At 45.3% G+C, this 26270-nt stretch overlaps 2 protein-coding genes across 5 annotated transcripts in view; one reads left to right on the forward strand and one right to left on the reverse strand.

Annotated features, from left to right (window-relative positions):
- The window catches only part of LOC144494710 (leucine-rich repeat-containing protein 19-like), a 119872-nt gene that overhangs the window by 73143 nt on the left and 20459 nt on the right, over positions 1 to 26270 (forward strand). The window contains exon 3 of one of the 4 annotated variants that reach the window (XM_078213921.1): positions 9123 to 9282. The exons of 1 other annotated variant lie outside the window; for it this stretch is intronic. The gene's annotated coding sequence lies outside the window, so the exon portion shown is untranslated. Of the gene's footprint in view, positions 1 to 9122; positions 9283 to 25265; positions 25284 to 26270 lie in introns of those variants that run through there. 2 more of the 4 variants (XM_078213918.1, XM_078213919.1) reach the window with 2 other exon arrangements.
- ift74 (intraflagellar transport 74) overlaps positions 1 to 26270 on the reverse strand; it is a 91892-nt gene that overhangs the window by 38539 nt on the left and 27083 nt on the right. Inside the window, exons 8-12 of the mRNA XM_078213916.1 lie at positions 23722 to 23860; positions 14018 to 14080; positions 11736 to 11879; positions 3042 to 3082; positions 2639 to 2718 (exon numbers count right to left, since the gene is read on the reverse strand). Of these exons, the coding sequence (XP_078070042.1) occupies positions 2639 to 2718; positions 3042 to 3082; positions 11736 to 11879; positions 14018 to 14080; positions 23722 to 23860 (467 nt within the window). The remainder of the gene's footprint in view (positions 1 to 2638; positions 2719 to 3041; positions 3083 to 11735; positions 11880 to 14017; positions 14081 to 23721; positions 23861 to 26270) is intronic.

A 26270-nucleotide genomic window follows, 5' to 3' on the forward strand; every position in this document is an offset into this window, starting at 1 on the left:
TGCCTTTGCAGTATCCAGTGCCTCCAACCGTTTCTTGATATCACGTGGAGTGAATCGAATTGGCTGGAGGCTGGCATCTGAGATGCTGGGGACCACTGGAGGAGGCTGAGATGGATTATCCACTTGGCACTTCTGGCTGAAGATTGTTGAGATTGTTATTTAGATCATGGTTTCTAGCATTCTCTAAGATAAGATAACCTATCCCCAGGCCTTTATTAAACACACTCTTAACATTGAGATGCCAAGAGAGGAACAAGAGCAACTACAGGTTAATCCTTAGGAACCTGTTGTTATTCCTTTGGGGCAAACACCTGATCTTTGTTCCTTCCTAGATGGTCCACCTGCCTCAGAGTTTATCATCTAAGAAACTGCAAGGGAAAATTTTCATCCAACCATTCAATTTCAGGGCTTGTGCTGAACTGGAGAAAAGTCTAGACTAGTAGCTCTCAAACAGTGAAATAATGCCAGGCAGGGATCGCTTAACAGCTGAACAACATGGGTGGCCAGAGATAAGCTTGGTGAAAGCTGGGCAGCACAAAGTGGGGCATGTCTTGCCTGCAAAGGGAGCCCGCACTGAGGGACATAGAGCAGAATGAAGATTGCTATATCTTTAAGTAAAAAGTAAATATCCGTAAGTTTAAATACCTGTTTGCTAAAACACTTTCATAGTACGAGTATAATAACTTAGACCAGACTCGGGTCCACTGGTTTTGAGTACTTATTGTCATAGAGTAAAACACACATTTTGGAAAGCTATGATCAAGCAGTGCGAGGTAGAATATCTATTCTGGATATAGTTTTCCCATGTTCTTTGACTTAAGTTCAACCTCCACAAACTGGAGGGATATTATCTGGTTATTCATCATATAAAATTGTTCTGAAAATATCTTGTTAAGGACAAAATCAATTTAACAGCAAAGGGCAACTGTAGAAATTGTGAGGACAACTTTTGAATCCTTTGAACCCCACCCTGCCACCATACAAATTTGATTTATTATTGTCACATGTATTGGGATACAGTGAAAAGTATTGTTTCTTAAGCGCTATACAAAGAATACCGTTCACAGAAAAGGAAAGGAGAGAGTGCAGAATGTAGTGTTACAGTCATAGCTAGGGTGTAGAGAAAGATCAACTTAATGTGAGGTAGATCCATTCAAATGTCTGTGGCAGCAGCAGGGAAGAAAGAAGCTGCTCTTGAGTCAGTTGGTATTTGCTCTCAGACTTTTGTATCTTATTCCCGATGGAAGAAGGTGGAAGAGAGAATATCCGGGGTGCGTGGGGTCCTTCATTATGCTGGCAATTTTTCCAAGGCAGCGGGAAGTGTAGACTGAGTCAATGGGTGGGAGACTGGTTTGAGTGATGGACTGGACTTCGTTTACGACCCTTTGTAGTTTTTTGTGGTCTTGAACAGGGCAGGTGCCATACCAAGCTGTAATACAACCAGAAAGATTGCTTTCTATGGGAAATCTTAAACGTTGGTGAGAATCGTAGCGGACATGCCAAATTTCTTTAGTCTCCTGAGAAAGTAGAGGTGTTGGTGGGCTTTCTTAACTGTAGTATCGGCATGGGGAGACCAGAACAGATTGTTGATGATCTGGACGGCTAAAAACCTGAAGCTCTCGACCCTTTCTACTTTATCCCCGTTGATGTAGACAGGGGCATGTCCTCCACTACACTTCCTGAAGTCGAAGACTATTTCCTTCGTTTTGTTGACATTGAGGGAGAGATTATTGTCCTCACACCAATTCACCAGATTCTATCTCTTTCCTGTACGCCGTCTCATCATTGTTTGAGATCGGATCCACTACGGTGGTGTCATCAGCAAACTTGAAAATCGAGTTGGAGGGGAATTTGGCCACACAGTCATAAGTGTATAAGGAGTATAGTAAGGGGCTGAGGACACAGCCTTGTGGGGCACTGGTGTTGAGGTTGATAGTGGAGGAGGTGTTGTTGCCTATCCTTATTGATTGCAAAATGGGTTGCAGCACATATTGGGAAGGCCCATATCCTAGCACTCATTTAGGAAATTCTTTCATTTAACACCATAAGCTATCTGGGTGGGGGTTTTCTATATGTCAACAATGTTATGATAGATAATGGAAAGCCTAAATTCTCTAAAGTGGACTTTGCGGGCCATGATGTCAGTTGTAGGTTCTGGGAGTTACTCTGCCTGGTCTGACAAACAGCAAGTTCTCTAGTGAGGATTGCAATGAATCAGACGGCATTGCAATGTCCGGGTATGGGATCATGGGGATAGTTATTTTATTTCCTTTCAAGTCATTTGTAAGCATTTATGGCAACAGAAGGAAGAGTAGTAACTGCATACAGGGAATCTCTTTCTTCAAAGAAAACAACTCAAGAGTGATTGCTGTCTCATCTGAAATCCTGGGACAAAACTGACACTCTGCTTTTGAAAGGTGGCCTTTTTTTTATTTTAATGGATGGTATCACCATGTAATATACTTTTCCATGAATAGGTATTCCAAACATTCTCTCTCAAATAAATGCATAACTATATTACTTGCTGAATGATTCTCCAAAAGGGATGAGCAAAAGCCAAAAAACTGCAAAGAATTGTCTTCCATGAACCTTTTAATACAACAGTATAATTTTCCACTTGTTGGGCAAGGCACCCTACCTTGGTGCTCCTCCAGATCCATGTCAAGATGCCGAATTTCCTCAGTTACCTGGTTAATTTTCTCCCTCATCTCCGTAAGTCTATAATTAAATATTCACGGTCATCCTTTGTGTTTTAGTCCAAAAAAGATTCCCATACAGTTAATAACAACATGTTATTCGACTGAAGCTGAAATGATGTCTGAGGCTACATGAAATGAAGTGCTATCATAAAACATGACAAGGACAGTTCAACCAAAGTCAACTTTGTCTTCCCCTTTTAATTTCCCACAATACAATTTATTAATAAGGAACAGAACACCTCCAGCAAACCATCAAGAATATTATCTCAATTAAATAAATGAACACAAATTAAATACCACTAAATTATTTGAAATAATTTTAATGTAAAGATAATTTCTTACTGTCTTTCCATGCTTGCTATTTCCTGGTTATCTTCTTTAACCTGTTTAAAGGAAAATGCAGTTTTATGAATGCAGGAGCCTCCAAATGGAAACAGTTTCAAAGCAAGAAATTTTAATTTGATTGTCTTTGTCATTAAAAGCACATCTACAGAGCGTTAAAAATATAATGAATGGCATTAAAATGTATATCTCATAAAGAATAATTGAGATGAGTACATGAAGAGTTAGGACCAAAGTATTGCTGAAAAACCATTTTGTTGAAGCTTTTTGTTTTGCACTCATCGGGACAATTTGCAAGAATACCAATGGAAGGGAGGACAGCAAATTTATACTGCATGAGAGAGTGATGATTGGTTGGTAAATGGACTCTGATTATTTAACAAATGTTGTTCAATCAGGGAATGGCATCCAATGTTGGGTGCTGTTTAGAGTTTTGCAAGCATGGGCTAGTTGGGTACACACTATGGGCCTGATTTTACCAAAACTTCACGGTAAAGTTGGGCGTCAGGCCTATACCGCGATCGGCACCCAATTCCGAGCAGATCGCGGCTTTACCGACACCCGATTCGGGCGCGGATCCGGCGCGCGCCCGAATCGGGTGGCCCGACGATTTAAATGCATTTGCATGCATTTAAATCGACTTAATGAACCGCACGCCCAACTCTACCGCCAAATCCCACTTTACCGTCTTCTGGCCCGATCCGCGCCCGCGCTGTTACCGACCTGCAAAATAAAAGTCTGAAGTCGCCGCTGCAGCCTCCGAAGAGCGGAGTCAGAGACTGCAACGGCTCTCTGACCCAGGTCATTCTCTGGTCGGGGCGGGAGGGGGGTGGGAGGAGGAAAGGGGGTGTGACGTCTCATCCCCTGGGGGGGGGGGGGGTTGGATAGGGGTGTGACCGATCATCCCCTGGGGGGGTGGAGGGGGGGGGAGGAGAGGGGGTGTGACCGATCATCCCCTGGGGGGGCTGGAGAGGGGGTGTGACGTCTCATCCTCTGGTCGGGAGGGGGGGGGGGGGGTTCCGCTGCCTGTCTGCGGCCAATCCCTCCTGGCACCATCACTGGGACACTACCAGCCACAGATTACTCTTCCCTGCAGGTGCGAGAGAGCAGGAGAGATGGCTGTGGCTGGTAGTGTACCAGTGATGGTGCCAGGAGGGATCGGCCGCAGACAGGCAGCGGAACTCCCCCGACCAGAGGATGAGACGTCACACCCCCTCTCCATCCCCCCCAGGGGATGATCGGTCACACCTCCTCTCCTCCCACCCCCCCCAGAGGACGATACATCACACCCCCTCTCCTCCCCCCCCGACCCAGGGGATGATTGGTCACACCCCCTCCCCTCCCACGCCCCCGACCAGAGGATGACCGCCAGACAGCCGCTCTCTCCGCTTTCTGCTTTTTTTTTCGCGCCCAGGCGCGCTGTCAGATTTTTTTCGAACTGCGCATGCGCAGTTCAGAGCTCCGATCAGTCCGCCAGCACTAAGCCCCGCCCACAGCACGGATCGGGCCGGAGCCGGCAAAACGCATATGGGCAAAGTGGATTCCAGGCGCGGATCTATTTGACGCCCAGATCTGGCATTTAAACTCAGAATGGTAAAATTCTTCCCTATAACTTGCACATTGTGAACGGAGGGGACATGCTGCTTAATATGGTCTGCCAGATTTTGGGAGGTATAGAGGCTACATTCCTTGCATTACACTGGCACTGAAACTCATGTATCACATTATTCATTGCCAAACATCTTTTTGGCATCTAGTTTTAGACTCCCCTACCTTTGGGAAAAGATATTGACTATCTACCTTATCTATGCCCCTCATTATTTTATAGACCTCTATAAGATCACCCCTCAGCATCCTACGCTCCAGAGAAAAAAGTCCCAGTCTATCCAGCCTCTCCTTATAACTCAATCCATCAAGTCCCGGTAGCATCCTAGTAAATCTTTTCTGCACTCTTTCTAGTTTAATAATATCCTTTCTATAATAGGGTGACCAGAATTGCACACAGTATTCCAAGTGTGGCCTTACCAATGTGTTGTACAACTTCAACAAGACGTTCCAACTCTTGTATTCAATGTTCTGACCGATGAAACCAAGCATGCCGAATGCCTTCTTCACCACTCTGCGCACCTGTGACTCCACTTTCAAGGAGTTATGAACCTGTACCCTTAGATCTCTTTGTTCTGTAACTCTCCCCAATGCCCTACCATTAACTGAGTAAGTCCTGCCCTGGTTCAATCTACCAAAATGCATCACCTCGCATTTGTATAAATTAAACTCCATCTGCCATTCGTCAACCCACTGGCCCAATTGATGAAGATCCCATTGCAATCGGAGATAACTTTCTTCACTGTCTACTATGCCACTAATCTTGGTGTCATCTGCAAACTTACTAACCATGCCTCCTTTATTCTCACCCAAATCATTAATATCAATGACAAATAACAGTGGACTCAGCATTGATCCCTGAGGCACACCGCTGGTCACAGGCCTCCAGTTTGAAAAACCACCAGGGTTGCACGGTAGCACAGTGGTTAGCACTGCTGCTTCACAGCTCCAGGGACCTGGGTTTGATTCCCGGCTTGGGTCACTGTCTGTGTGGAGTTTGCACATACTCCTCATGTCTGCGTGGGTTTCCTCCGGGTGCTCCGGTTTCCTCCCACAGTCCAAAGATGTGCGGGTTAGGTTGATTGGCCATGCTAAAATTGCCCCTTAGTGTTCTGAGATGCGTAGGTTAGAGGGATTAGTGGGTAAATATGTAGGGATAGGGGGGTAGGGCCTGGGTGGGATTGTGGTCGGTGCAGGTTCGATGGGCCCAATGGCCTCTTTCTGCACTGTAGGGTTTCTATGATTTCTATGATTCTATGAACCCTCTACAACCACCCTCTGGTTGTAGAGTCCTCAAGTCCTGTACTACCAAATGGCCATTTATAAACCAAAGCATGTTCCAGCATGTGATCATTAACTCTGTATTAAAATGTCTACATACTAGGTGGATGTTATTGGTGACAACACTATCTGGAAGAGAGTGCCTTAAGAAGAAAAAGCACGTATGAAGCTAGTTTTTTTACACAGAGGGTGGTGGGTGCCTGGGACTCGCTGCCGGGGGAGGTAGTGGAAGTGGATACGATAGTGACTTTTAAGGGGCGTCTTGACAAATACATGAATAGGATGGGAATAGAGGGATATGGTCCCTGGAAGGGTAGAGGGTTTTAGTTCTGATGGACAGCATGGTCGGTGCAGGCTTGGAGGGCCGAAGGCCTGTTCCTGTGCTATAATTTTCTTTGTTCTTTGTCAGCAGGTGGTGAAGATTTGGCACAGCTTTCGAGAAATTGTTGCATTAATAAAGAATGTTGAATTGCAACAGTTTGTGTTCTTAAACACAAGAACACCAGAAATAGGAGTATACCACACGACCCATCAAGCCTGTTTCACAATCAATACAGCCCTGGCTGATCTTGGGCTTCAACTCCATTTTCCTGCCCCTTCCCCACATTTCTTAATTCCGAGACACAAAAAATCTGTCTATCCCAGCCTTAAATTTATTCAATGATAAAGAAACCATAACTCTCTGGAGTCAAGAATTCAAAGATTCAGAACCCTCTGAGTGAACTAATTTCATCTAATCTCAGTCCTAAACAATCAACCTCTTTCTAACTGGAGACTGTGGCCCCATGTTTTAGATTCCCTGAACAGTTGAAACAAGCTCTCTGCATCTGCTTGTTCAAGCCTCTTCTGAATAATGAAGGTTTCAAGGAGATCGCCTGTCATTCTTCTAAACTCCAGAGAATATAAACCCAAGTAACTTACTCTCTCATCATAGCTAGGGACTAATTTAGTGAAGTTTAAAGGATTGGTGTCTCCAGTCATAATCTTTGCAAGATCATATAGTTATGACTAATCTGATGAGGTTTATTCTATATTGTCCAAGAACAGATCAGATTTAATTTTTAAAAATCTTTCACAGGATTTGGGCATTGCTGGCTAATCTGGCATTTAGTTCCCATCCCTAATTGCTCTTCAGGTAAAATGCTGCAGTCTAAATGGTGTAGATACACCCACAGTGCTGTCAGGAGGGGAGTTCCAGGATTTTGACCCAGCGACAGTTAAGGAACAGTTTCCAAGTCAGGATGGTGTGAGGCTTGGAGGGGAACTTGCAGTTGATGGAGTTTCCATGCAGTTACTGCCCTATCCTTTTAGGTGGTAGTGGTCATGGGTTTGGCACATGCTGATGAAGGAGCCTTGGGGAGTTTCTGCAGTGCATCTTGTAGATTGCATACGCTGCTGCCACTGTGTGTCAGCAGTGGAAGAAGCGAACGTTTAAGGTGATTGATTGATGGGGTGCCAATCAAGTAGGTCACTTTGTCTTGGATGGTGTTGAGCTTCTTAGTATTAGAACATAAGAACATAAGAAATAGGAGCAGGAGTAGGCCATCTAGCCCCTCGAGCCTGCCCCGCCATTCAATAAGATCATGGCTGATCTGAAGTGAATCAGTTCCACTTACCCGCCTGCTCCCCATAACCCTGAATTCCCCTACCGATCAGAAATCCATCTATCCGTGACTTAAACATATTCAACGAGGTAGCCTCCACCACTTCAGTGGGCAGAGAATTCCAGAGATTCACCACCCGCTGAGAGAAGAAGTTCCTCCTCAACTCTATCCTAAACTGACCCCCCTTTATTTTGAGGTTGTGCCCTCTAGTTCTGGTTTCCTTTCTAAGTGGAAAGAATCTCTCCACTTCTACCCTATCCAGCTCCTTCATTATCTTATATGCCTCTATAAGATCACCCCTTAGCCTTCTAAACTCCAACGAGTACAAACCTAATTTGCTCAATCTCTCCTCATAATCTACACCCCTCATCTCCGGTATCAACCTGGTGAACCTTCTCTGCACTCCCTCCAAGGCCAATATATCCTTTCGCAAGTAAGGGGACCAAAACTGCACACAGTATTCCAGCTGCAGCCTCACCAATGCTTTGTACAGATGCAGCAAGACTTCTCTGCTTTTATATTCTATCCCCCACGCGATAAATGCCAACATCCCATTTGCTTTCTTGATCACCTGTTGTACTTGCAGACTGAGTTTTTGCGACTCATGCACAAGGACCCCCAGGTCCCTTTGCACAGTAGCATGTTGTAATTTTTTTCCATTTAAATATTAATCCAATTTGTTATTATTTCTTCCAAAGTGAATAACTGTGCATATGCCAACGTTATACTCCATCTGCCAGATCCTTGCCCACTCACTCAGCCTATTCAAATCTCTCTGCAGACCTTCTGCTTCCTCCACGCAATTCACTTTCCCACTTATCTTCGTGTCATCAGCAAACTTTGTTACCCCACGCTCAGTCCCCTCCTCCAGATCATCTATGTAAATAGTAAACAGTTGAGGCCCCAGTACCGATCCCTGCGGCACGCCACTAGTCACCATCTGCCAACCAGAAAAGCACCCATTTATTCCAACTCTCTGCTTCCTGTTGGATAGCCAATCCCCAATCCACGCTAACACCCTACCCCCAACTCCGTGCGCCCCAATCTTCTGCAGCAACCTTTTGCGAGGCACCTCACCTTTTGTGAGGCACCTATTGTTGGAGCTGTACTCATCCAGGCAAATGGACAGTATTCCATCACACTCCTGATATATAACTTGTAGATGGTGAACAGGATTTGGGAAGTGAATTAATTACTCACAGCGGAATTCCCAGCCTCTACTTGCTCTTGTAGCAATAGTATTTATATGGCTGGTCCAGTTCAGTTTCTGGCCAATGGTAACCCCCAAGATGTTGATAATGGAGGATTCAACTATGGTGATGCTACTGAATGTCAAGGGGAGATGGTTATGTTCTCTTTTGTTGGAGATAGTCATTACCTGGCACTTGTGTAGCGCAAATGTTACCTGTCACTTATCAACTCAAGTCTGAAAGTTGTCCAGGTCTTGCTGCATGTCAGTAAGGACTGCTTCAATTACCAAGCCAATGATCTAAATATTTGAGAGTAAGCAAGCAGTATGGCCATATTTTTCATTAGTGGCTGATTTAGTCTTCAAAAAGCAGGAAATAACATCCCATTGTTTAATTTATAGATTTTCAAATCAGGATTCTTGCATCCTAGGAAATCCACAAGGGAACATTTAAGTCCTGTGCCCATCTGTGACTAAGTTTCAGGTCATTAACACTTAGTATTGGAAATTATTTTTTAAACAATGAAACCATCATTTCCTTTTGGAGAACATTTTTGTGTAAGTCAGAGTAAGCGCTAGCCTTTAAGACTGACTCAACAAGTTTCCCGTTCTATTACAGGTCATAGCAGAAGTTGTTAACCGGCTATCAGTACTTGCTATTTGTGAATGGAATTGCAACTCATTAGTTAAGACCAAAATGTGTGGCTAATAATCAGTTAAAACTGTCAACTCCTACAATTGCTCAATTTTCCAGAAGCTAGTACTATAGAAGAATGGTGGTGGCACAGGTGAAATATTCATGATAAGCATATGCACTCAAATCAAACTCATCAAGCTCTGAAGTACAGCAGTTTTATATTCAGAATACGCAGGAATCAATCAATGGCCAAGGAAACAATCTCAGTAACTCCTGAATCTTGCTGAATGCACATTTTCCTATCCCAGTGTCCTTTCGTGCTTCCTGATATACCTGGCCAATATTTATCCCTCAGGCCACACCACTATAACATTATAGCTAGTTATCCTCCCATTGTTGTTTGTGGGATCTTACTGCACATAATAGAACATAGAACATAGAACAGTACAGCACAGAACAGGCCCTTCGGCCCACGATGTTGTGCCGAGCTTTATCTGAAACCAAGATCAAGCTATCCCACTCCCTATCGTCCTGGTGTGCTCCATGTGCCTATCCAATAACCGCTTAAATGTTTCTAAAGTGTCTGACTCCATTATCACTGCAGGCAGTCCATTCCACACCCCAACCACTCTCTGCGTAAAGAACCTACCTCTGATATCCGTCCTGTATCTCCCACCACGAACCCTATAGTTATGCCCCCTTGTAATAGCTCCATCCACCCGAGGAAATAGTCTTTGAACGTTCACTCTATCTATCCCCTTCATCATTTTATACACCTCTATTAAGTCTCCCCTCAGCCTCCTCCGCTCCAGAGAGAACAGCCCTAGCTCCCTCAACCTTTCCTCATATGACCTACCCTCCAAACCAGGCAGCATCCTGGTAAATCTCCTCTGCACTCTTTCCAGCGCTTCCACATCCTTCTTATAGTGAGGTGACCAGAACTGCACACAATATTCCAAATGTGGTCTCACAAAGGTCCTGTACAGTTGCAGCATAACCCCACGGCTCTTAAACTCCAACCCCCTGTTAATAAAAGCTAACACACTATAGGCCTTCTTCACAGCTCTATCCACTTGACTGGCAACCTTTAGAGATCTGTGGATATGGACCCCAAGATCTCTCTGTTCCTCCACAGTCTTCAGAACCCTACCTTTGACCCTGTAATCCACATTTAAATTTGTCCTACCAAAATGAATCACCTCACATTTATCAGGGTTAAACTCCATTTGCCATTTTTCAGCCCAGCTTTGCATCCTATCTATGTCTCTTTGCAGCCTACAACAGCCCTCCACCTCATCCACTACTCCACCAATCTTGGTGTCATCAGCAAATTTACTGATCCACCCTTCAGCCCCCTCCTCTAAGTCATTAATAAAAATCACAAAGAGCAGAGGACCAAGCACTGATCCCTGCGGCACACCGCTAGCAACCTGCCTCCAATCCGAAAATTTTCCATCGACCACCACCCTCTGTCTTCGGTCAGACAGCCAGTTACCTATCCAATCGGCCAACTTTCCCTCTATCCCACACCTCCTCACTTTCATCATAAATTGTCACAATTGCTGCATTACAACAGTAGCTCACTTTAAAGGAACTTCATTGGCTATAGCGTGCTGTGGGACATCCTAAGGTTGTGAAAGGTGCTATACAAATGAAACTCTTTCCATTAGATATTTACCACTGCTACCAGTATAATGCTCCTTCCTTTAGCTCGATGGTTTAGGCAGTTTACTGCTGTAAGATCGGCTAACAGGAAATGTGCTTTAGTAGGGTGTGACTGACTTGGATAATATTTCCTACCCACCCTGTATAGATGGAATGCTGTGGCACTGCAAGGTGTCTTATCCAGCGGCAAAGCCAAAAATATTTAATGAGCACAATCGAGTTCAAATGATAGCCGAGACTGACGTAAATTTAGTTTCTTTAGCCAATTGTTTTACAAATGTATACTGTTCCACTAATCAGGAACTTATTGTTTTAATGTGATGTGATGATAAGAAAAAAAAAATCAAGAAATACAATGTACATATTAGCAGTAAATGAATTTCCAGGACACCAGGACTAAGAGTAATGATCGCAGCATCATTTAAAAGGTGTAGCAAATTGAAGTTTACCAAATAGGAGAATAACTGATCTTATCTCGTTCTGCAGAAGTTGCTAACCTGAATATAAATTAACCTTTCTGGTTCAATATGGTGCATACGAATTTTTAAAAATTAATTTTCAGATGTGGGCATCATTGGCAAGACTGCCAATCTCAAGTTGCCCTGAGAAGATAGCCTTCTATTCAAATCATTGCAGTTCTTTATAGCAGTTTGACGTAACTGCATAGCAAGCTGGGTCACTTCAGAGGAAGTTTAAGAGTCAGGTTCCCTCACCTGTTTTAGCAGTCGTTCCCGTTCCTCCTGTGGCGATCCCATACTCTTATCCTCTGCAATCATCTGAGTGCGGTGAGATTCAAGCTCATGGAGCTTTTCATACAGCACCACAGCTTCTTGCTTCACCTGGGAATGAGCTAGCTCCTGCGAAAATACACACAATTTGAATCTTATACAATAATTTACAGGGCTTATTTCACATGTTAAAATTAATGTTGGAGAAGTGTAATAATGACAGGATGTGTGGAAATAGAATAGGTTCATGCTAGTTCATGTGTGTTTGCACAAATAAAAACACTTGGCATTTACATTTGTGATCCGGATAGTCCCTTCATAGAAACCCTACAGTACAGAAAGAGGCCATTCGGCCCATCGAGTCTGCACCGACCACAATCCCACCCAGGCCCTACCCCCATATCCCTACACATTTTACCCGCTAATCCCTCTAATCTACGCATCCCAGGACACTAAGGGGCAATTTTAGCATGGCCAATCAACCTAACCCGCACATCTTTGGACTGTGGGAGGAAACCGGAGCACCCGGAGGAAACCCACGCAGACACGAGGAGAATGTGCAAACTCCACACAGACAGTGACCCGAGCCGGGACTCGAACCCAGGTTCCTGGAACTGTGAAGCAGCAGTGCTAACCACTGTGCTACCGTGCCGCCCTTGTTAACATGTAACATATACATAACATATAACATATAATATATACATAACATATAATATATACATAAAATTACTCACTGAAAAATGAGTTTACAATGCCACAGATACCTACAACGCCATATCCTATCCTTGCAGATCAAACACTGCAATTTCCTACTACCCAACAATGTCAATCACCTTTACTGTGCCTGCTGCTCAACAGAAAATGTGTCGGCTATTTAAATTTTGAGAGATGTGGTAAGTATTCAGTGTCTATTTAATGCGATAATTCAGTGGATCTGAATTACAGCTTTTAGCTTGGGTTCTGCTCATGTTCATAATCTGCTTAAACTGACTCTTGCAATTGACAAGTCACTCAGGGTTGCCAGATTGAATTATAGTTTGGTAGCTCATTTGTAACAATTTCAGTTTATAGATAAAGTTGCATTCAATGCTACTGATGTTACAAAGGGGAAGGAGAATGTTGCTTACTTTTCCACTCTGTTGGAGAGGCAGTGCTTCCCCTGGAACAGGTGTGAATAGGCAGCAGCCTATAACAAGCCACTAAAATGTCTGCGAGTGCTCTGATCTAATACATTGACCTAATAACCCTTCACGTGGCTCAATACTAAGGTCTGCTTTATAATGTCCCTGGGATGTACCCTGGGGTGAATTTATAACCTTTAACATCATGAAACAGGTTGTTGTTGTTTATAATTTCCAGATTCTGAAATTATATGAATTTTTAGCAAAGAATAAACCAGTTGACGTTAGAGGTAACTCTGAACAAATGGCCCTTGGAGTTAGTAGCAATTGGCATTCCAAGATGCTGGTCAGAAGGAACTGATGACTTTAAAGTCCAGTGTTAGCTGGGTATTGGCAAACACTTGACTGGTATTGAATTTTGAAGTAGCTGACTGGTTATTCAGGATCAAGGTGGATGATAATCATTGATAGACCCAATGGTAATGTCAGATGATCAAATCTGAAAACAATTCAGATTGGGTAACAATGAAGATACCATTTTCCCTCCATGAAAAACATTATGTTGAAAATCAAGCTATCCTCTGGTTGTTCACGTCGGTGGGATCTTCCGGTCTCGTCAATGGCACACTCCCGCCGCATGTTTCCCAGCAGTGTGGGGTAGATTCAATACAAAATCCCATTGGCAGCGGTGGGGCTAGAAGATCCTGTCGCCAGCCAATGGCAGGCCGCCTCCCACCACTGAGAAACACGCTGCGGAGAGGCCAGAGAATCTTGCCCAATATCCACAATTATTTATTCTACAAGTAGTACAAATTTATTACAGAAATGACATTTTGTAAAATGTAGGCTGCCAGTTAAACAAGAGTGAAGAGATTTTTTTTTTCTGTGAAACTACTTGCTTTGTAATGAGTAAAATCTATTCATCAGGATAGAGGAAAGTCAGAATACAACACTTTTGTTTTCCCCAAGGCCAACTCCAATGTTACAACTTGAAAAACTCCAAAACAAAATATCCCTTCATTATTACATTTATAATTTAAGAATTCAAACCACATTAACAAATGCAATCTTTTTTTTAAAATGGAGCTTGGTCATTGAATAGTTAAATAAAATACATATGGAAATGGAAATGTTCAGAACTCTTACAGCCCCCAGGGTTTCCTTCTTTGTGTTTAATATATCCAGCTCTTGCTGTCGAGCATCCAACTCCTGTAAGCACATAAAGAAAGGTTTAATGTAAGATTAAATAATAACTTCATCAATCTAAACAGCTAGCATTGGACAAACACTAGGCTTTTAGATTTTGTATGACTCTGAGGAATACAATAACATTTCTGTGTCAGAATAAAATCAGTCTATAATGTGATTGAGAATATTTGCTACTTTCCCCAAACTGAAAACCGTAAAAATTGTAGAACTCGTATTTGAAGCTGTTTCACTCGAGCACCTATAGAAAGACTATAAAAGGTTTGTACCACATAGAAATGAAGGTGAGATGTTACCACAGTAAAAATTAGGCAAGTATTTCAGATCCCCTTGAGCAGGTTGTTCACATTGTCATGGTTTCTTCACACTGGCAGCATCATCAATTTCCACCACTGACATGGTGGAGAGGTTTGGGTGCTCTATCAATCCCTTGAGCAATAATGTCAGGAGCTCCTTTCTCCTGGTAGGACTATCCACAGTGACAATGTTAGGAAGAGGTGCCAGACAAAGTGGCCTCAACAGCAGAACAGGCAAAGGAAGACTACGCATCTTGTTGGCTGTTGCGGGAAAGAAGGTTTCAGTGGCAAGATGGTCCCAGTCATCCTGGATCAACATCTCACTGAAATCTGTCCACCAAGCCATGGAGAGATTGGACCTGAAGTATTGCATGCCTTTTTGGTTTTCCTACCCAAGAAAGAATATATTTGCCATAGGGGGAGTGCACCGGAAGTTCACGAGGCTGCTACCGGGGTTTGTGGGACTGTCGTATGAAGAGAGATTGGTTCGACTGGGTTTGTATTCACTAGTTCAGAAGGACAAAAGGAGATCTGATTAAAACGCATACAATTCTAACAGGGCTGGACAGATTAGATGCAGAGAGAATGTTTTCCCTTGTTGGGGAATCTAGAACCAGGGATACAATCTCAGGATACGGGGTAGACTATTTAGGACTGAGATGAGGAAACATTTCTTCACTCAGAGGGTGGTGAACCTTTGGAATTCTCTATCACAGAAGGTTGTTGAGGCCAGGTCACTGAATGTATTCAAGAAAGAGGTAGATTTAAAAAAATATTTTAATGGTATCAAAGGGTATGGGAAGAAAGCAGGAACACGACATTGAGAGAGAGGATTAGCCATGATCATATTGAGTGGCAGAGCAGGCTCAAAGGGCCTACTCCTGCTCCTGGTTTACTATAATCATGTGGATACGCTGGTGGCCCAAGGTCCCTATGTTAAACAGTCACATACTGGCTTCTACCAAGGTCTATTTGCTAAGTCTTATGATGATGGAGGATTGGTGATGGGGCAGGGCAGGGTACTTGGGAGTCCCGAGTCAAAAATCTGCACACAGGCGACAGATGCATGAAGGACATTGGACATCTGTGTTGGGACAGAGGTGTCTTTGGGAAGCAGCATCTGTGACTGAACAGTCCTCTGAAGGATAAAAGCAAATTACTGCGGATGCTGGAATTTGCAACAAAAACAGAAAATGCTGGAAAATCCCAGCAGGAATGGCAGCATCTGTGGAGACAGAATAGAGCCAACGTTTCAAGTTTGAACGGCATGACGAAGGGTTGTCCAGACTCGAAACGTTAGCTCTATTCTCCCTCTGCAGGATACCTCTTCTCACCGCACATAGGGAGAGTGCCAAAAAGGGATCCTAAAGATGGGCTGTCCCACCTTTTCCTGGCTGAGGAACCACACCCTGCAGGATCACGACCTCCGTGGTTAAAACACTCATGGATAACCTCAAACTATAGTACGGAAAGAAGTGCTGCAATCATATATCGTGAACTATGAAGATTCCAAAATGACATTGTCTCCCTCAGTGAGACCCGCTTTCCTTAGGAGGGGCAGTTGAAACAACAAGCAGTGTTCATGGAGTTAACTTTGCCATTCAGAACAGGATCTTGATACACACTCAGAATTTCCCCAATTATATAAATGAAAGACTCATGATACTTCACCTAGGGCATAGCCGTAATTAATTCACTGTCATTAGTGCTTCCACCTGACCCTGCAGCGATCTCTAGCTGACCTTTGGTGACCTGGCTCATTGGTTGGGCTATCTCCTGCTGAGCCTCAATGTTGTGCCTAATCCTCTCTTCCTGACCTCGAATGGTGAGCTTCAATTCTCTAATTGTTTTCTCCATTGGGATTGATCTTTTTTCTCTACATGTAACAGGGTTCTTGATGCACTATCAATCAAGCCAAGACGAGTTGTATGCAAGACAAATAGGCTTTTATTAACAAGAACTTGGAGCCATCCCTGTCGGAGATCTGGTCTGTACTAAAGGCTAGGGGGAGGAGCCACCGCCTTTATACCCGGACCAGGGGGAGGAGTCTTGGGCGGAGCCGACAGGGATGTGCCGTATATACAGATAATAATAGATACTAACAGTGGTTAACCACAACAGATAACAGTGGTTTACCACATTCACCCTCTGTTTAAAAAAGAGTCCGTCGGGGGTGAGGCAGAGTGAACAATATTTACAGGTTCAGTCTATCCGGGGGCTTGCTCTGCCGCTGCGATCGCCGTAGTGCCGGTTCCGATGTAGGTTCAGGTCGCGGTGTCGTTTCAAATGCCAGGACGTTGTTGTCATCTGTAGTCTAGTCTGATCGTCGAGCGCGTGGTGACGACTCCTGGGGCTCAGGCGAGCTGTATACGGGGGTGAGAGGAGTGAATAGTGGTTCTGATGTGGTCGGGACAAAGTTGGGGATTGGGAGTGAGGGGTTGGGGGCCATAGTGGTCCCTGAGTCACCTGCGGGTGCTAGGTCACGGATAGATACCGTGTCCTCCCGCCCATCGGAGTATGCCACATAGGCGTACTGGGGGTTGGCGTGAAGGAGTTGAACACTTTCGACCAGGGGGTCAGACTTACAGGTCCTGGCATGCTTCCGAAGCAGGACAGGGCCCGGGTATGCCAGCCACGACGGTAGTGAAGTCCCTGAGGAACATGAACATCCGTTCGTGGGGAGTGGCATTGGTTGCCGTGCACAGGAGGGACCTAATGGAATGTAGTGCCTCTGGTAGGACCTCTTGCCAGCGGGTGACTGGAAGGCCTTTAGACCGTAGCGCTAGTAAAACGGTCTTCCAGACTGTTGCGTTCTCTCTCTCCCCCTGTCCCTTTCCCCAGGGGTTGTAGCTAGTAGTCCTACTTGAGGCTATGCCTTTGGAGAGTAGGTACCGTCGCAGGTCATCACTCATGAAGGGGGATCCCCGGTCGCTATGGATATAGCTGGGGAAACCGAACAGAGTGAAGAGGCTGCGCAGGGCCCTGATGACCGTGGCCGAGGACATATCTGGGCAGGGAATCGCGAAGGGGAAACGTGAGTACTGGTCAATGACATTGAGGAAATATATGTTGCGATCAGATGAGGGGAGGGGGCCTTTGAAGTCAATACTTAGGCGTTCAAAGGGGCGGGTGACTTCTATGAGGTGTGCCCTGTGTCTGGTCGGTAGAAGTGCGGCTTGCATTCCGCGCAGACCTGGCAACTCCGAGTTATAGACCTGACATCCTCAACGGAGTAGGGCAGGTTGCGGGCTCTGATGAAGTGAAAAAACCTGGTGACCCCCAGGTGGCAGAGGTTGTTGTGGAGAGCCTGCAACCGGTCCACCTGCGCACTGGCACATGTTCCACGGGACAGGGCGTCAGGTGGCTCATTGAGCTTCCCGGGCCGATACAAGATATCGTAATTGTAGGTGGAGAGTTCGATCCTCCACCGCAATATCTTGGCGTTCTTGATCTTGCCCCGCTGCATATTGTTGAACATGAAGGCAACGGATCGTTGGTCCGTGAGTAGGGTGAACCGTTTACCAGCTAAATAGTGGCGCCAGTGCCGTACAGCTTCCACTATGGCTTGGGCCTCCTTTTCGACAGAGGAGTGTCGAGTTTCGGGGCCTTGGAGGGTTCGAGAAAAGAAGGCCACGGGTCTGCCCGCCTGGTTAAGGGTGGCGGCTAGGGCGAAGTCAGACGCATCGCTCTCCACCTGGAACGGGATGGATTTGTCTGTAGCGTGCATCGTGGCCTTCGCGATGTCAGCTTTGATGCGGTCGAAGGCCAGACGGGCCTCTGCCGTCAGAGGAAAAGAGGTGGGTTTTATGAGCGGACGGGCTTTATCCGCATAGTTGGGGACCCACTGTGCATAGTACGAGAAGAAACCCAGGCATCTTCTCAGTTCTTTGAGGCTAATGGGGAGGGGAAGTTCCAGGAGGGGACGCATACGGTCTGGATCGGGGCTGATGATCCCATTATCCACTACGTACTCGAGGATGGCGAGGCGGTGTGTACTGAACACGCACTTCTCCTTATTGTAGGTCAGGTTACGGAGGCTAGCCGTGTGCAGGAATCTGTGGAGGTTGGCATCGTGGTCCTGCTGGTCATGGCCGCAGATGGTGACGTTATCCAGGTACGGGAAGGTGGCCCGCAGCCCGTTTTGGTCTACCATTCCATCCATTTCACGCTGGAAGACCGAGACCCTGTTGGTGACACCAAAAGGGACCCTAAGGAAGTAGTAAAGGCGACCATCCGCCTCGAACGCCGTATATTGGCAGTCCTCTGGGCGGATAGGGAGCTTGTGGTATGCCGACTTCAAGTCAATGGTGGAGAACACCCGATATTGTGCAATCTGATTGACCATGTCAGATATGTGGGAAAGCGGGTACGTGTCCACCTGCGTATATCGATTAATGGTCTGACTGTAGTCAATGACCATTCTGTGTTTCTCCCCAGTCTTAACGACTACCACGTGCTCTCCAGGGGCTGGTACTGGCCTCGATGATCCCTTCCTTGAGGAGCCGCTGGACTTCGGACCTGATAAAGGCCCTGTCTCCAGCACGATACTGCCTGCTCTTGGTAGCAATGGGCTTGCAGTCAGGAGTGAGATTCGCAAACAAGGAGGGAGGGGCGATTTTAAGGATCGAGAGACTGCAGGTGGTGCGCGGTGGGCAATTTAGATGCCGCTGATTGCAGATGGAGAGCGGGGGAAAAGGCCCATTTTACTGTATAGTGACATTCTTCAGATGGGTCATGAAATCTAGCCTCAGGAGTACAGCAGCGCAGAGATGTGGCAGCACGAGGAGCCTGAAGTTATCGTATACCGTGCCCCGCACCTTCAGGGTCACCATGCAGCAGCCGAGGACATTTACAGAGCGGGACTGCGATGCCATGGAGATGGTTTGCTTGACGGGCCGCATGGAAAGGGTGTATCGATGCACCGTATCAAGGTGAATGAAGCTCTCCGTACTCCCGCTGTCGAACAAACAATGCTCCCTGTGCCCGTTTACCTTGATGTCCATCATGGACTTGGTGAGTCGATGAGGCTTGGACTGGTCCAGGGTAACCGATGCCACCATTGAGTCCTGCAGGTAGCCATAGGGGGCTGATGAGGTAGGAGATGGTGGCCCCTGCTGGTCGCTCGCGGCTGAAGTCGTCCAAGATGGCGGCCCCCGTGGGTCGGCGGCGGCCGATGACGTCATCCAAGATGGCGGCCCCCGCGGGTCGCACGCGGCCAGAGTCGTCCAAGATGGCGGCCCCCGCAAGTCACACCTGGCCGAGGTCGTCCAAGATGGCGCCCCCCGTGGGTCGCACGCGGCCGGGGTCATCCAAGATGGCGGCCCCCGTGGGTCACACGCGGCGCTCGTGGATTTGGAGGTGGACTTACGGCAGACTTTGGCATAGTGCCCCTCCTTCCCACACGCGGAGCAGAATGACTCCCTCGCCCGGGTAGCGTTGGTGGGGGTGCTTACTCAGGCCGCAGAAGTAGCACTTCGGGCCTCCAGAGGCTGCTGCAGCAGTCAGATCACTGGTGAGACGTGGTGCAGCATAGGTCTGTGGCCCTCCCGGTAGCGACGGCTGCGGTGTCCACGATGCACCCACGTGGTCAGGTGAGTGGGCCTCGAGATATTGGGAGGTCACCTCTAAGGATTCGGCCAATTCCACCGTTTTCTTTAAGTCCAGCGCACCCTGTTCCAGTAGCCGTTGTGGGATATAGGTAGTTCCGATGCCCGTGACAAAGGCATCCCTGATTAAGTCCTCTGTATATTGGGTGGCAGTCACAGTCTTGCAGTTGCAGTTCCGGGCAAGCAGTCGCAACGCGCGCAGGAATTGGTCAACCGATTCTCCTGGCTGCCGTCTGCGCGTAGCTAGGAGATGTCTTGCGTAGACTTCATTAGGCCGTTTGTTATACTGGCCCTTTAAAAGTTCGATAGCGTCCTTGTAATTTTCCGCATCCCGAATCGTAGATTATACTACGTCGCTTACCCAGCCATGGAGCACCTGTAGTTTGTCGGTATCCGTACGGACAGCAGTGGAGGCGTCGATGTAGTCTTCGAAGCATTTCAGCCAGTGATCAAACGTGTTTGATGCTCCTAGTTTGAGGATCCAGATTCAGTCTGTCGGGTTTTAACATCTGCTCCATTTTAAAAATCTTGTTAATAAAATTGATGCACTATCAATCAAGTCAAGACTAGTTGTGAGCAAGACAAATAGGCTTTTATTAACAAGAACTTGGAGCCATCCCTGTCGGAGATCTGGTCTGTACTAAAGGCTAGGGGGAGGAGCCACCGCCTTTATACCCAGACCACGGGGAGGAGTCTTGGGCGGAGCCGACAGGGATGTGCCACATATACAGGTAATAATAGATATTAACAGTGGTTAACCACAACAGATAACAGTGGTTTACCACAGTTCTTTCCTTTACAATCTTCTTTGAACAATTCAAGTTCCAAATATATTTTTTCAAAATGTGCGTTCCATTCCTTTCAGACCACACAGAACCTCTTTAATCTATCCAATTCCTTTCAGTCCTCTACTTCTCCTGAACCTCTTCTTTTATGCTAACTTGGTTGAGACAAGTCCCCCCCAGGTTCTCCTATTCATGGTGCATTTATCTTTAAAGCAATCATAATCTTACCCGAAGTTCATTGACCTCAGCAATCTGTATCCAACTCACCGGCCATCAATCATCCTGTTACAATAGGTAAATGTCCTGCCTGCTCTCTAACAATAAAATGGAGCCAACATTGGACTGTCAGTGAGTGGAGCTCTCAATTGTATTTTTCTTTGCTCAAGAGTGACAGAGAGTAGGTAGTTTAATAATAACGGGCCTCCATGGTTTAAAGTAGTTATCCTATTTAAAATGGTGTTTGCAATATCATTACACCTTTCCACTGTAAGTGCATAAAAGGTCTAAGATATGATGTGCATTTCTGAACACACGCATCAAGCATTTACCCAAAGCATATTGAATTATTGCAATTTTCCTTCAACTCCAGTGTACAATATAACAAACCTATTGTTTGTTCTGGCTGAAATTTCCATTTTCAGATGCTGTTTTCTGTGTTATATGTTAAAGCACAAAGTTTGTAACAATTTGGTAACTAGCTAAACAGGAAAGGTTTATTACAAACGAAACAGGAAAACATTATTGAAACTTCATCCTGTGCAGGCTAGCCAGACATCCCTTTTCAGTGCAGTAATCAGGGGCCAAGAAACAGTTTTATGTTCTTCTGGCTAACGCAGACAATAATATTACGAGTATGTGGATTCAAGTGAATGTGAACAATTAAAAATCTTTTCAGTTACATTTGCACTTCATACCCTCCAGTGAGTCTTGACTACGGTTAGTTTGATATCCAAGAAAATAGTGTTAAAAGTAAAATTCTCTGTGAGCTAACTGATGAACAACAACGTGGTTTGCTCCTGCTTGGAGTACCTCACTTGAAAATGGTTCAAGAAATTCTTTGAGTGCACAGCTTCCTTTAACTTTCTTGCTCTGAATTGCACTGCACAGTTTTTACAAGGTTCTAGAATTCTTGAACATATGTTGTAGCAAAGATGATCTAATTCCAGAAATGTCTAAATACATGGACACGGGAGGCACGGTGGCACAGTGGTTCGCACTGTTGCCTCACAGCGCCAGGGACCCGGGTTCGATTCCTGGCTTGGGTCACTGTCTGTGTGGAGTCTGCATGTTCTCCCCGTGTCTGCGTGGGTTTCCTCCGAGTGCTCCGGTTTCCTCTCACAGTCCAAAGGACGTGTTGGTTAGGTGCATTGGCCATGCTAAATTCTCCCTCAGTGTACCCGAACAGGTGCCGGAGTGTGATGACTAGGGGATTTTCACAGTAACTTCATTGCAGTGTTAATGTAAGCCTAATTGTGACACTAATAAATAAACTTTAAACTTAAAACATACATAACAGTAGTTTCTGGAGAACAGAACGAAAGGGACTCGAGGCGTGGGTAGGGATGGTTTGGAGGAAGGACAGGGAGTGAATTACTATTCTGTAACATCGCAAAGGTGAACTTCAGGATTCAGAACACAGGATTTTACCTTTACATCCATCTGTACTGTAGTGAAGGGTGAGAGAAAAGGAGATGGCAGAATAACATTTTTAAAATTAATTTTAAAAATGATAAAATTCAAAAGGTGGGTTTTTCTGGATTCTCATGCTGTTGCACAATTCATACATTGTATCTGACACTGCACTTAAAATACAAATCAGAGAGAATTTGTAAGTAGTGGTCAGCCAGAGGATTGGCATCACGTAGGAAGGAAAGGCATGAATGGAAGACTTGTGCAAAACTCGCCCAAGTGCAAGAGGTGTTATATTTTTTTCTATGTAAATGTATCAAGATTTATCCCCACAGTATATTTATAGACAGAGAGTGCAAGTATTTTGTCAGAAATAGAGGTCAACATTTAAACAGACAAGGGTATGAACATTTACTGAATTTGAATCTGTAACGTTAGATTCCCTTCAACAGTGTAATAAGTGAAAGCTTAACATTGCATTTTATTATAACGATACTCTCGCTCTCTTTCCTTCCTTAGTGCAGGTGCAAGGTGATCTTACAATTCAGAGACTATTTCCTCGGGTGGATGTAGCTATTACTAGGGGGCATAACTATAAGGTTCATGGTGGGAGATACAGGAAGGATGTCCGAGGAAGATTCTTTACTCAGAGTGTGGTTGGGGTGTGGAATAGACTGCCTGCTTTGATAGTGGAGTCGGACACTTTAGGAACTTTCAAGCAGTTATTGGATAGGCACATGGAGCACACCAGAATGATAGGGAGTGGGATAGCTTGATCTTGGTTTCGGACAAAGCTCGGCACAACATCGAGGGCCGAAGGGCCTGTACTGTACTGTACTGTTCTATGTTCTAATTGTAGTGAGAGTATAGCACAGGAGACTTGGTGATATTTTGCATTCAATTCAGAATTGTGCAGGAGTGTCTCCCAGTTAATTCACTAATGAGATGTGATCTCCATGTTCATAGAAATTATAGAAACCCTACAGTGCAGGAGGAGGCCATATGGCCCATCGAGTCTGCACTGACAACAATCCCACCCCAGGCTCTATTCCCACAACCCCACACATTTACCCCGCTAATCTCTCTAAACCCACACATCTTTGGACTATGGGAAGAAACAGGAGCACCCGGTGGAAACCCATGCAGACACGGGGAGAATGTGCAAACTCCACACAGACAGTGACCCAAGCCGGGAATTGAACCCAGGTCCTTGGAACTGTGAAGCAGACGTGCTAACCACTGTGCCACCATGCCGCCTTAAACTTGGCCAAAAAACTTTTCAAGTTTTCTCAGATTCCCATATTTTGAACTTCAGAAAAAGCACCCACCTGTAACAAACGTTCATTTATTGCTTTCATTTTCATATATTTGGCTTGTTTGTCTTCTGCCATATTTTTGATGATGGTATCTGCCGCTTGTTTTTCTCGCTCAATTTCTTCATCGATAACTCGAATAAGGTCTTCTTTCCTGTAAGCAAGGTAAGTTCACAAAACCTTAAACTTTCATATATTTTAAAACAACAACCCTAAAAGGGGCTTCTGACCTGCAAAGAGAAACTATTATTCAAATAGCTACCAATTTGGAGAAATAAAAAGACAACAGAAATTACACCACTTTGTAGATTTTGAGAGAGTTTTAAAATAGATTTCCATGTCTTTTAGATTGTGAAAACAAGATACTCATGTTTGTGGATTTTTACAAGTATGCAGTCAATAGTATTTTAGTTAACCCGAGAATTTGTGGCAACGTGAGAGGGATCTCTTTGTAGTCTATCTATGCCTGTCTTTCAAACAACTGATTTGCGGCTCGTACTGATTCCCAGCAAAATTTCCTTCTTGATTTGATTTTATTATTGTCATATGTATTCGGATACATTGAAAAGTATTGTTTCTTGTGCGCTATACAGACAAAACATACCGTTCATAGAGAAGGAAACGAGAGAGTGCAGAATGTAGTGTTACAGTCATAGCTAGGGTGTAGAGAAAGATCAACTTAATTCGAGGTAAGTCCATTTAAGTCTGACAGCAGCAGGGAAGAAGCTGTTCTTGAGTCGGTTGATCCGCGACCTCAGACTTTTGTATCTTTTTCCCGAAGGAAGAAGGTGGAAGAGAGAATGTACCGGGTGCATGGGGTCCTTAATTATGCTGGCTGATTTGCCAAGGCAGCGGGAAGTGTAGACAGAGTCAATGGATGGGAGGCTGGTTTGCGTGATGGATTGGGCTACATTCGCCACCTTTTGTAGTTCCTTGCGGTCTTGGGCAGAGCAGGAGCCATACCAAGCTGTGATACAACCAGAAAGAATGCTTTCTATGGTGCATCTGGAGAAGTTGGTGAGAGTCATAGCTGTCATGCCAAATTTCCTTAGTCTTCTGAGAAGGTTGGGTTGTGTTCCTACGGGATTAAGAACAGGATCTGTTAATAACTTCATTCATCATCATCTTTTTCGGCAGTCCTTCAGAATTAAGGATGGCTTTTTCCCCACAAGTTCAATGGGTTCTGAAGTCCAACGTGTGATCTGCAGCCTCTGTCTTTTGCAGGGCAAGAAGTGCTTGAAGAGCCAGGCAGATGAGGTGTTCTCTCCAGTGCCTCGACTTTGCCTCCACATGTTTCTGATGCAGTCTCTCAATGTGTTCAGTGCCTTCCTGAATGAACCATCTCCATTTTGGTCGGTCGTAAGCCAGGGTCTCCATGAGTTGACGGGAATGTTTGATCTTTTCAGGGATGCTTTGAGGACATCCCTAAAGTGTTTCCATTGCCCTCTAGACAGTTGTCTGCTGTGACCAAGTTTCAACTGGAACAGTTGCTTGGGGAGTCTGGTGTCAGGCATACAAACAACATGTCCTACCCAGCGGAGTTGGTTTTCAGTGATTAGTGCCTCAATGCTGGGTATGTTCACTTGGGAGAAAACGTTGCTGTTGGAGCACCTTTCTTGCTATCAGATTTGGAGGATTTTGCAAAAATACTTCTCTAGTGCTTTGAGATGCCTAATGTAGGTTGTCCAAGTCTCCAAAGCATATGGAAGCATGGGGATTACTGCTGCCTGGTCACAATAACCTTAGTCTCAGTCCTCAAATACTTTTTTGAGGACTGTGGGCGGCACAATGGCGAGTGGGTGGCACGAGGATACAGTGGTTAGCACTGCTGCCTCACATGCCAGGGACCTGGGTTCGATTCCCGGCTTGGGTCACTGTCTGTGTGGAGTTTGCACATTCTCCCCGTGTCTACGTGGGTTTCCTCCGGGTGCTCCGGTTTCCTCCCACAGTCTGAGAGACGTGCTGGTTAAATGCATCAACCCGAACAGGCGCTGGAATGTGGCGACTAAGGGAATCTCACAGTAACTTCATTAGTCACAAGCCTTACTTGTGGCTAATAAATAAACTTTTTTTTTTCTCAATCAGTCGAAGGCTGAGCTGGCACGTCAGAGGTGATGATGAATCTTGTTGACTGTCTGCCTTCACTAAGGAGGCTCCCAAGATATGGAAGATGGTTCACATTTTCCAGGATTTCGCCGTTGATCTTAATCAATGGTGGGGTGGGGCAAAGGGGCATTGTGCACTGAGAGCTGGTTAGAAGATGATCTCAGTTTTTCAGGTGTTTAATGAAAGGCCATTTTCTTATAGGCTTCAGAGGAGTCAATGGCCTGAAGCTCTTTATCTACGCGATGGCACACACATCTGCATACTGAAGCTCAATGATCAGGGTTGGAGTGGTTTTGGTATGAAGGTGGCGTCAGTGAACAGTTTCCTGTCTGTCATAAAGTTATAGAGGTTTACAGCATGGAAACAGGCCCTTTGGCCCAACTTGTCCATGCTGCCCTTTTTTAAAAACCCCTAAACTAATCCCAATTGTCCGCATTTGGCCCATATCCCTCTATACC

The sequence above is a fragment of the Mustelus asterias genome, chromosome 6 (assembly GCF_964213995.1).
Source record: "Mustelus asterias chromosome 6, sMusAst1.hap1.1, whole genome shotgun sequence".
NCBI classification, from domain to species: domain Eukaryota; kingdom Metazoa; phylum Chordata; class Chondrichthyes; order Carcharhiniformes; family Triakidae; genus Mustelus; species Mustelus asterias.